Source organism: Zootoca vivipara, chromosome 12, assembly GCF_965207765.1.
Source record: "Zootoca vivipara chromosome 12, rZooViv2.hap1.1, whole genome shotgun sequence".
Lineage (NCBI taxonomy): Eukaryota > Metazoa > Chordata > Lepidosauria > Squamata > Lacertidae > Zootoca > Zootoca vivipara.
Window position 1 is genome coordinate 39,041,409 of NC_142595.1, and position 10,212 is coordinate 39,051,620.

The 10,212-nt window shown below is 49.7% G+C and overlaps 1 protein-coding gene across 1 annotated transcript in view; it reads left to right on the forward strand.

Annotated features, from left to right (window-relative positions):
- Positions 1 to 9,726, forward strand: part of TGFB1I1 (transforming growth factor beta 1 induced transcript 1) — a 32,037-nt gene extending 22,311 nt beyond the window's left edge. The window contains exons 4-11 of the mRNA XM_035135256.3: positions 232 to 374; positions 2,287 to 2,383; positions 3,481 to 3,580; positions 4,259 to 4,510; positions 4,900 to 5,073; positions 6,272 to 6,353; positions 6,859 to 7,007; positions 8,257 to 9,726. Of these exons, the coding sequence (XP_034991147.3) occupies positions 232 to 374; positions 2,287 to 2,383; positions 3,481 to 3,580; positions 4,259 to 4,510; positions 4,900 to 5,073; positions 6,272 to 6,353; positions 6,859 to 7,007; positions 8,257 to 8,523 (1,264 nt within the window). The 3' untranslated portion in view covers positions 8,524 to 9,726. The remainder of the gene's footprint in view (positions 1 to 231; positions 375 to 2,286; positions 2,384 to 3,480; positions 3,581 to 4,258; positions 4,511 to 4,899; positions 5,074 to 6,271; positions 6,354 to 6,858; positions 7,008 to 8,256) is intronic.
- Positions 9,727 to 10,212: the final 486 nt, after the last annotated feature.

The window sequence follows — 10,212 nt, forward strand, 5'->3', positions numbered from 1 at the left end:
TCCAGAGCATCCATTAAGCAGAGGGATCCTATAAATAGCTGCCCCCCCTCTGCCTCCCCTTTACTGCTCCCTCCTTCCCCATCTTTCTCTGGAGCGGAGGGATGCTGAATCTTCCTCCTTGGGGTGTGGTGTGTGTGTGTGTGTGAGAGAGTCCTGAGTTCTCCTTCCCCCACCCCCACCTCTCTCTAATGTATCATATCTCTTTCTCTCTTGTGCGGATGCCTCTTCCAGCACGGTCTGCAAACCTCGCTCGCCCAAGCCCAAGGAAGGGGCCCCTCCGCCCTTCTCCTCCTCCAGCGGGGTGCTGGGAGCGGGACTTTGCGAACTGGACCGGCTCCTGCAGGAACTCAACGCGACCCAGTTCAACATCACAGGTACGGCAAGTGGGGTGGGGAAAGGTGCTTGGGGATGGATTTCCAGAGAGACAGAGAGGAGAGAGAAGCGAACGGCGAAAGGAATTATTTATCTGTTGTATGTGCATGTATTTCTCACTCGCTCCCACGAGAAGATGCTAGTGTAGGTTTAAAAACACAAACCACAGTGGGGCAGATTCGGGGAACATAAGAAACTGCCTTATTCTGAGTCAGAGGCATGGCCCACCAACTCAGCACCTCCTACACTGGCTGGCAGCAGCTGTCCAAAATTTCAGACAAGTGACATTCCTACCTGGGGTTTGAACCTGGGTTTTTTTGAGCGCAAGGCACTGAGCTCCTACAGCCCGTCCCCATTGGCAGCTTAAAACAGAACCTCTGTATATAAGTTGCGGCATACCTTTGCTGGGAATGGGTAACAAGGAGCGACTGCTGCAGTCTGAGGTCTGTGAGTTTCTCAGGCTGGCCATGAATTGCTGGACCGGTAGGATTTCCTCTGGTGTTCTTAAATATCCCTTGGAGCTGATTTCTCCTGTCTGCCAGCGTCTCTTTCCAATCTCCAATGTTTGAGAGCAGGCAACGGTTGCCCTTGCTCAGAGGCTTTGCATTGTTTTCGTTTAGCCATGAGGTCACACACTCCCAAGATTTGGCACTGACTCAGGTCTCGATGCTGAGCCTGGATTTGTTGTGACTCAGATGAAGCCCTGAGGGTGACGTTCTCTGCTCCCCTTAGGCCTTCCATCTCGTCTCTCCTAATGAAGCTCTCTCCTTTCAACCCTGTCGGGACAATTGGACCAGCCCCCCTGTTTTTGACAAGCAGCCCACAGTTTGCTCTGGGTGTCCTGTGCTCCCTAGCTCAGCATTCTTTGTTGGGCTACAACTCCCATCATTCCCTGACCTCTGGCTAAGATGACCTGGGATGGTGGGATTTGTAGCCCGACAACATCTGGGGAACAAAGCTTGAACGACGCTGTAGCTCTTGCACGCTAAATTTGGGAGCAGTAGGGGCTGACCTCATGAGTTGTGGGGTCCTGTGGGGCTCTTGCTATTTCCTGCAACGGAGCACAACATTGCAGGTTCCACCTGTGCCATGTGCTTTGTTCCTTTGTTCCTGCATGAGGTGGCCAGGTCCCAACCTGGGGCAGACCACACGGCACACATTTCTAGCCACTTTCTGCCGCTCCAAATTTGCCGCCTGAGGCAGCTGCCTCACTCTGCCTCATGGGAGGATGAGTCCAGGTTGTGAGGTAAAACTAGACCCCTTTTGGCTACAGCAGGAAATGGGCAGAGGGGTGGGGTGGGGGTTCTGCAAAGGCTGCATCTTCTACCTTTTTAAAGACAGTGTAAGCGGAAACTCCTGGTGATACCTGGCTGGTTTTGTTATCATTATTTATCCACCCAGTTTATGAATTTTTATTCCCCACCCATCTGGCTGGGTTTCCCCAGCCGTTCTGGGCAGCTCCCAACAGAATTGAAAGCACAATAGAACACCAAACATTAAAAAACTTTCCTAAACAGGGCTGCCTTCAGATGTCTTCTAAAAGTCTTCTAAAAGGCAAGAGGCAAAATACATTGCGATCAAGACCGTACAAAATCCCTTGAACAGAGGCAGTGAAACAGCAGCAGAATGCATCACCCCACATTCAGATGATGAAAAGCCTTTAGGTTCAACCAAGACATGCTAAGCGGTGCGAGATTCTCAGAGGCACTGCCTCTGCAAATTCTGAAAATTCTGAGAGGCATTGCCACCATGTTATGGAGTGGTTCCAGTCTTTTGTGGCTCTGAGCCCTGGCTCTGGGCAAAGTGCTGCTTGAGTGCCCTTCTTGCTGTTAGAAGTGCAGCAGTGCTGCCATCTGCTGGCAAGGATGTGAAATGGCAAGTGATAAAAAGATTCTCTCTCTCTCCTCATCCCAGATGAAATAATGTCTCAGTTCCCAACCAGCAAAAGCCCAGGTGGAGACAAGGGCAAAGACAGGCCGGAAGAATCTATAGATGGCAGCTCCATTTCCCGGTAAGCAGATGGTTGATGGGGTAGTAGGGGCGATCAATGGCAAGCGAAGGCATTGCATCAAAACAGCTGCGCTTTGGGTCTTGGCAAACAGATGTTTGTTGCAAGCTCCCATTTTCATCCCAGTGATCTATGTAGGCGCAACATCTGTGGCTATCCAGCTGTTGCTGGACTCCCAACTCCTATCAGCTCCAACTCACATGACCAGCTGGTAGGGAGGTTGGGAATTCGAATTCCAAAATATATCAGGAGGCCACAGCTTCCCCAGCCTTGCCTAGCAGAGGTGGGGAACTGGATCTGGGGTGGGGGGGGCAGATTATGAATTCCTGCCATCCCACTTTGTGGGCCAACATTGACAGGTGGGCGGGACCAGAATGGTGTCAGGTGATTGACAGCTGTTAGGCCTCTGGACCACTGCTGTGCGGCTATGATTGCCATATTTCAAAAAGTAAAAACCAGGATAGTTGTTGAGCTTTTTTCTTAGCAAAACCCAATAGTTTTCCTAAACATTTTTAGTCAAACCCCAAAGTTGCTGAGCTCCTCCTCCTCCTCCTCCTTCTCCTTCTTTTACAAAAACTCAAATAAACCCCATGATTTTCGGTTTACTTGCCCCCAGACATCACTTCCGCTTTAGAAATCCTGGATGTATGGCAGCTCTAGTACAGCTTGCCTTCATTCTTCTACCCCACAGACATTCCTAAGATCTTAAGCAGGTTCAAATGCAAACACTTTGAGTTGCTTTCACAGCATCCCAGTGAGGATGGGTTTGCTACTATATTCTCATATACAGGCTACAGAACGGAGCTTATGGGAGAGGTAGGACCTGGTGTTGCCAGCTCCACTACCTGAGAGAGCTTCTGTATCTTTCAGAGTTTCATGGAAGGGAGAATTTTCCTGTCCCAGTGCTACTGGGGTAAAAGAAGCCCCCCCTCCCCCATACTAAAGTACAGAAGCCATCAGTGCGTCTGTAGATGGCTGCCAAAGTGGGCTTTGAACTCGTGTCACTAAAATGAAGGATCTGTAAAACATCTCATAGCCAAACTGCAATTGAGAGAACTGGATTATGTTCATGCCCCTTGACGCTGCGTTCTTACTCTCAGGTCAGCAGCTCCTCCGCCTGCAAAGCCATCGGCTACGTCTGCCACCTTGGAGCTGGACAAGCTGATGGCCTCCTTGTCAGATTTCCGGGTCCAGAGCAATGTGAGTGTGGGGCTCGGGTACCACTGGGACTGAAGAAGGGGTGGAGTGGGGTTACTTCCAGGGTATTTGGCGATAGGAACCTGCAAATACAGGGATTGTAGAATTGTGCAGAATTACGAACCTGAAAAGCCCAGATTTCATTTTTTTTAAAGGCAAGTTCCTAGTCATTATGGCTGCAGAGTGAGGCAGATAAACCTAGCAAAGTTGCAGAAGCTATTTATGATATTTAAACCAAGTGACAATTGCCAGTCAAATATTCCACTTGCTATTTGCAAGCAGCAAAATTGAGGGGAGGGAGATTTCACCAAATATTCTGATGGAGGCCGTGAAATTTTCTAACTTTTTTTTTTTAATGGCACTTTGCAGCTTGTGCATATTGGTGGATGAGGGGAGAAATGGGCAAAGAGAGGACTGGAATGAGCAGGGAGCATTTGCTGCCTTTGACAATAATGAAGTAAGATGGAGCAATAATAAAGCTAGACACACAGGTGTGCCAAAATTCATGGGTGCTGAAACTGAGGAGGCCATTTCACCCAAACATGCTCGATGGGAGGATGGAAATTCTCCATTGGTTCGGGGCGGGAAGAGAGGAAACATTCAAAGTTGTCTGGAAATGTCCTTTTTTTGTGTGTGTGAGAGAAATTTCAGCTCTACCTGTAACCATCTCTGACCTTCTAGCTCCCAGGAGCCTCCACCTCCACCACTGTGTCGCCCCCTCCAGCTCCTGCCCGAGTCTCCTCAGCGCAGCTGCCGGTGGTCTCATCCGTCTGCCCCAGCCCCACTGCTGCGCCCCCACAGACGTCCCCAGCGCAGCCCAGCGGGAACCTGGACAGCATGCTTGTGATGCTGGAGTCGGATCTCAGCCGCCAAGGGATCTCCACCACTGCCAAGGGGCTGTGCGCCTCCTGCCAGAAACCCATCGCAGGGCAGGTGAGTGCCAGCCAGTGGTGGAGAATGGGCTTCTCCTTGGAGGGCTCAGCAGGTGGGGCAGATAGATGATTGCCAAAGGCCGAAACGGGGAAGATCAGGCTGCAGAAAGATGGATTTGGGATTAGGGAGGGACTACCTCAACCAAGTAGTTTTTGTGCGTGCCGTCGGCCAATTTCAAGGGCCACAGAATCTTGCCGCAATTGTCACTCCCAACTTCCCTGGAAGTTCTTGGCTAGACGTAGCATGAGAAACAGAGGTGCGCCACCCTGTGTGGTACACATGACGTGCTCCCTCTCAAAAGTTGAAAGGCCCAGAATCCTCTGTCGCTACCTCAACTCAAATGGATCTTTGCTTTCCCTGCCTCCTCTCCCCCACTCCCGTTTGCCCAGGTGGTCACAGCACTGGGAAGTACCTGGCACCCCGAGCATTTCGTGTGTAGCCACTGCCAGAAGGAGATGGGGGGCAGCAACTTCTTTGAGAAGGATGGCGCCCCTTACTGCGAGAGGGACTACTTCCAGCTCTTTTCGCCCCGCTGTGGACTCTGCAATGAACCCATCCTGGACGTGAGTTGCCCTAATAACCCTCAGCTGGTCCCTACTTCTTTACAGGTGGTTGTAGAATACTGTACAGCCCCGAGAGACTCTCAGTGCCTCACAAAAGATTTGTACCAAAAAATAAATAAATCATATTCAAAAAAATTATACAGGGAAATAACATCACAGTTGGAGGCAACCGAGCTTTGTGAGGCAGGAATCTTTTGTTCAATGTGGGGCTCGAACTCATGACCCTGAGATTAAGAGTCTCATGCTCTAACGACTGAGCTATTATTTCAGGGCAGTGCACATGGTACCCTCCAGGGTTTGTTGGACTCCAGCTCCCATCAGCCACAGAAGGTGTAGTCAATGGTTAAGGATGATGGGAGTTGTAGTCCAACTACATTTTGATGCATTTACATTGGCTACCCCTCATTAATTTCCTTCAGTTTCATGCTGTGAGATAGACCACCCTGGGGCATCATTTCTGTTTTATTCTTTTGTGGAGAGGGCTGCTGTTGCCTTCTTTGGTGATTCAGACCATTTCTTCTAGATCGCTGGTCATTATGTGCTGCAAAAAAGTAATTGTGCCAAATGTTCTTAAAGTACACCACTCCCCCCCCTCCCCCCGGTCCTTTTGCACATTTACAGTTGGAGTATATTAAGAGCAATCCTTTGAACCTGGCTATTGTCCCCTGGACCAAAACTCCTTTCCTCTCCCTTCCTGCTGAAACCTGAAACGGCACTCCAGGCATGGGCAGTGTGTCCGAATTCAGTGTAATCCAGAAAATGTTACTGAATATGACAACAGTACACAGGGCCTGCCTGCTTTTCTTGGCACGTTTGGATTTTTGAGCAAGTGCTGTGGGCGCCGGTCAAAAAATGGCTGCCGCGGTGGCAGCATGGCACAACACAAAATGGCTGCCATGTGTGAAAGAGTGGGAGAAGAGATAGGACCACAGAGTGGTATGGACATGTGGGCATGTTCCAGTCCATACAGGAACTGAGCAGGAGGTGCAAACAATCTCTTGCACTTTGTCATTTTTTGGGAGGGGATATTTACGGAGACCGTTTGTGGGTGCCGGAGTGGCAAGGAGACATCAAAGGGGCCAAGCCTGGGAAACGCAGGCCTGTCGTGTCTAGTTTGCTGCTTTGCCGCCAAGCTGCTGTTTCCTCATTGACGCGAGCTCCTTTCCCCCCCTGCCCCGCATCTACCTGACTCGTGTAGAAAATGGTGACCGCATTGGATAAGAACTGGCACCCAGAGCACTTCTGCTGCGTCAAGTGTGGGCGGCCCTTTGGGGAGGAAGGTGAGTGTCGGCGGGGCCTTAGTGAGTGGCCCCTCAAATGGCGGGTGGGGAAGAAAGACAAAACACACTCACACACACACAGAGGCATGATTAGCCTTCCTTGGAAAGAGGGGATAAAGAATTATAGGCCCGTTTGTACTTTTACGTGTAAGCTTACTATTGTTTATGAGAGCCAACATGGCTAGAGCAGAGACAGGGAAACTTTCTCACCCTGAGGCCACATTTTCCTTGTGGGAAGTCTTCCCGGGGCCGTATGCCAATTGCCTACCCTCCGACAATTCTCCACTGAAAATAGCGGACTTCCTAAGGTAAAAGCAGGACATTCGGGTTTGGATCAGAAACCGGGAGGGCTTCTGTAAACCCAGGACTGTCCCAGGAAAATAGGGACACTCGGAGGGTCTGCAATAGTGAACATGGCAAAAGTGTGGACAGCCCACCCCAATCCTCCATCCACGGAAACAAGCAGCAATCGCTCAGTTCAAGGACTCCTTGTTGTTCCCCGCAGGCTTCCATGAGAAGGATGGGAAGCAGTATTGCCGCCAGGACTTCTATGAGCTCTTCTCCACCCGCTGCCAGGGGTGCAGCCAGGCCATCTTGGAGAACTACATCTCGGCCCTGAATGCCTTGTGGCACCCAGAATGCTTTGTTTGCAGGGTAAGCATGTCTGGACAGGGGCCCTATTGCCGGCAGGGCTTGGGTGTGTGTGTGTGCGGGGGGGGGGGAGCCAATGAGGGAGGCAGCCAAGTGAGAAAGTGTCGGGATAATTAGGGCTCTGCCCAAAGTCCCGCAGGAAACTTTTCCTGCAAAAATTGGTGTGTGTGTGTGTGTGTTGGGGATCAGTGAATGAAAAACTGGACATGGGCTATGTTTACTCAATACATTTAAAGCACTGTGATGCACTTTAAAGAGTCATGGCTTCCCCCACAGAATTCTGGGAGCTGTAGTTTGTTCCCCTCACAGAGCTACACTTTCGAGAGATGTTTAAGAATCTATCCCTCTTCACTCTGGGAATTGTAACTCAGTTGGTGGGGGGGGGAATAGGGGGCTGATGCTAAGGAAGCCTTGCTGATGTGAACAGCAGTTGGTGAGGGAGACAGCTGAGATATCTGGATTTTGGTGGGGGGGGGAGTATAACTTTCATTTCCCAATGCTCATTCTACTCAAGAGTAGCCCAGTTAAAATCAATGGACCTAAATTAGTCTTGGTCATTAGTTTCAATGGGTCTACATTGAGTAGAATTAACATTGGATCCAACCCACCCATAGTGTCCAGGACTTGGTGTGAGATGCCAGTGGCACTGACTGTCGTGCTATCACCTCAACTGAAAATTTCTGAGAAAATCCAGCATAATCCCATTGGATTTCAAAAGAGGAATTGATTTTTAAAATAATTAAGAGAAGTTAAAAGGGATACATTTATCCAGGCCCACCCCCCACCCCCAATTTGGAGGTTATAAAGCCACAATAACAGAAGCTCGTCTAGAATGTTAATCAGACAGTAGGAAAGGAAGCGATGAAGTCCAATAAGATATTTGCATGTGGTTTACAAGCAATGAAGCTTCTCCTAAAACAGTGGAAGGTCTTGCCCAAGTGAGGAAATGAAAAGGAGCACAAATTCTGGCAAAGCAAACATAAGTTAACAAAACGGGAAATTGAGGACCACGCTGAAAGTGTGAGCACCAAAAATAAAAATTAAAAAACACACAAGATGTAGGAAACCAAGGCGTGTGGCACCTTCAATGTGCATTTTTTGGCAAATGGTGAAGATGCACCTGGTTACCCTGGCTGTTGACTCCCGAGATGTGTATTTTTAGGCCCTGGCGTATTTTTGTTAAGTTGCTTTAAAATATTTTCAAACTGCATTTCAAATTGCTGGAACGCCTCTGCCTTTCTCCCCGCTGCAGGAGTGCTACACGCCATTTGTGAACGGGAGCTTCTTTGAGCACGCTGGCCGCCCGTTCTGCGAGATCCACTACCACAAGCAGCGCGGCTCGCTCTGTTCGGGCTGCGAGAAGCCCATCACCGGCCGCTGCATCACGGCCATGGCCCGCAAGTTCCACCCCGAGCATTTTGTCTGCGCCTTCTGCCTCAAGCAGCTCAACAAGGGCACCTTCAAGGAGCAGAACGACAAGCCCTACTGCCACCCTTGCTTCATCAAGCTCTTTGGGTGACGAGGAGGGCGCCACGGCCGCGCCATGCCCGCTACCAGCATGGGAAAGGGGAAGGCCCACCAATCCCAGCCTTTGACCGAGCCACGCCCACTGCCACGCATGGGAGAGGCCTGTGCCTTATGGGTTCCACCCCGGCGGAGCCACCACACGATTGCCAAAGCCACGCCTCTAGCCAAAGGCGAGAAGCTGGACATGTCCGCTTCTCCCACTCTACTCAGGAGCCAATCCCATCGCAGCCATGAGCAGCCAATCATTGGCCCTCACCCCCCCATCACATGCTACTTTAAGCCACACCAACACAGCGCCAGCGCTTCAGACAGGAGGCAGTGCCTTAAGCCGCAACTCACACAAGACTAGCTGGCGATGTCATCCAGGTAGAAGGCGGGGCCATAAAGAAGCCACACCCCTCCACTCCCTGTGAAGTCTGCTCCCGCAATGCTGTCCGGTAGTGTGTCAGAAACAAAGCGCCTGAAACCCATCTCCTCACTCTCAAGCCATAAAAGCCGTTCAGGTTGGGGAGGGGGGGAATCCTTTACTTCCAGGTCGTTTGGTATCTTTTCCCGCTTTTGCCTTTGGGTTCAAGGCGAAGGGCTATTTCACTTCAGGGCTGCCCTAAAGCACTTACGATTGTGATCAGGTATGATCTAAAACGGTTCAACTACAAGAGGGGAGAGGCAGCAGTAACTCTGTGGCCCATCCTTCGGTGGCAGAGATTTTGGGGCGAGTTTACGTGTAAACAGCTTTGATACCACCCCAAGGGTTATATCTGTGAGCTGTCAGTGGGATTTGGGAAGATGCCGCTCTCCCTTAGGGACCCATAGTCCTATGGAGGTTAGTGGTATGGCAAGAGTGAAGCCTCCCTAATGTAATGACCGGCTGGTGTTGAGGAAAAGAAGTGGCATCCCACCCCCCTCCCTTTGCATGTTGCAGTTTTTAAAAAAGTCCTGGATTGCAAATAATTAAAACACACTTGGTTTGGGTTTTAAAGAATCAAGAAGGAAAGTGCCTGAGCTTGCAGTTTTACTTTATCAGGGTCATTTTTTTAAAAAAAAAAAATCTTACGGTGTAAACCCAAATTGAGGCTTTTATTATGATAGAACTTGGGTCGGGAGTCCAAGGAGCATGTGGTTTTCCTTCTGCCGCCAACTTTTTACCCTCACACTGCTGTATATTATATAATAAAATTCACGTATATTAAAAAAAGAAGAATCCAGACAGTTGTCGTGTGTGGTGGAGACCTGCGCTAAGAGTCTATTTGGATCTTTTGCATGTGTCCGGTGTAATAATATTCAAGTAAATCAAAATTTTTTGTTTGTTTAAGCAGTGGCTTCCTAATTGCGTCTCAAGTTCATACAGTAAGCTGAAATCAACAAGGCTGAAACTGGTTCAGCTAAAAAGTGGACTTGCAAGGAAGTGTGGTAGATATTGGAAAACTTTGCACTCCAAAATAAACTCTTGTCCTCCTCCCCAATAACATGAAAATATTATCAGGATGCTTTTCTTTAGGAGAGAGGTTATCAGTCCGTTTAGGTCCATGGGCATCATCCCCTCCGGCCACTTCTCTATCCCCACCCCTGACAACACACTTTTTGCTTTTCTGAGGGAGCTGGGTAACAGCCGAATCCAGGAGAAATAACCTAAGCCTCGAGAAGCACAGTGCTGACAGAGGAAGTGGGCAAAGAGTGGCAT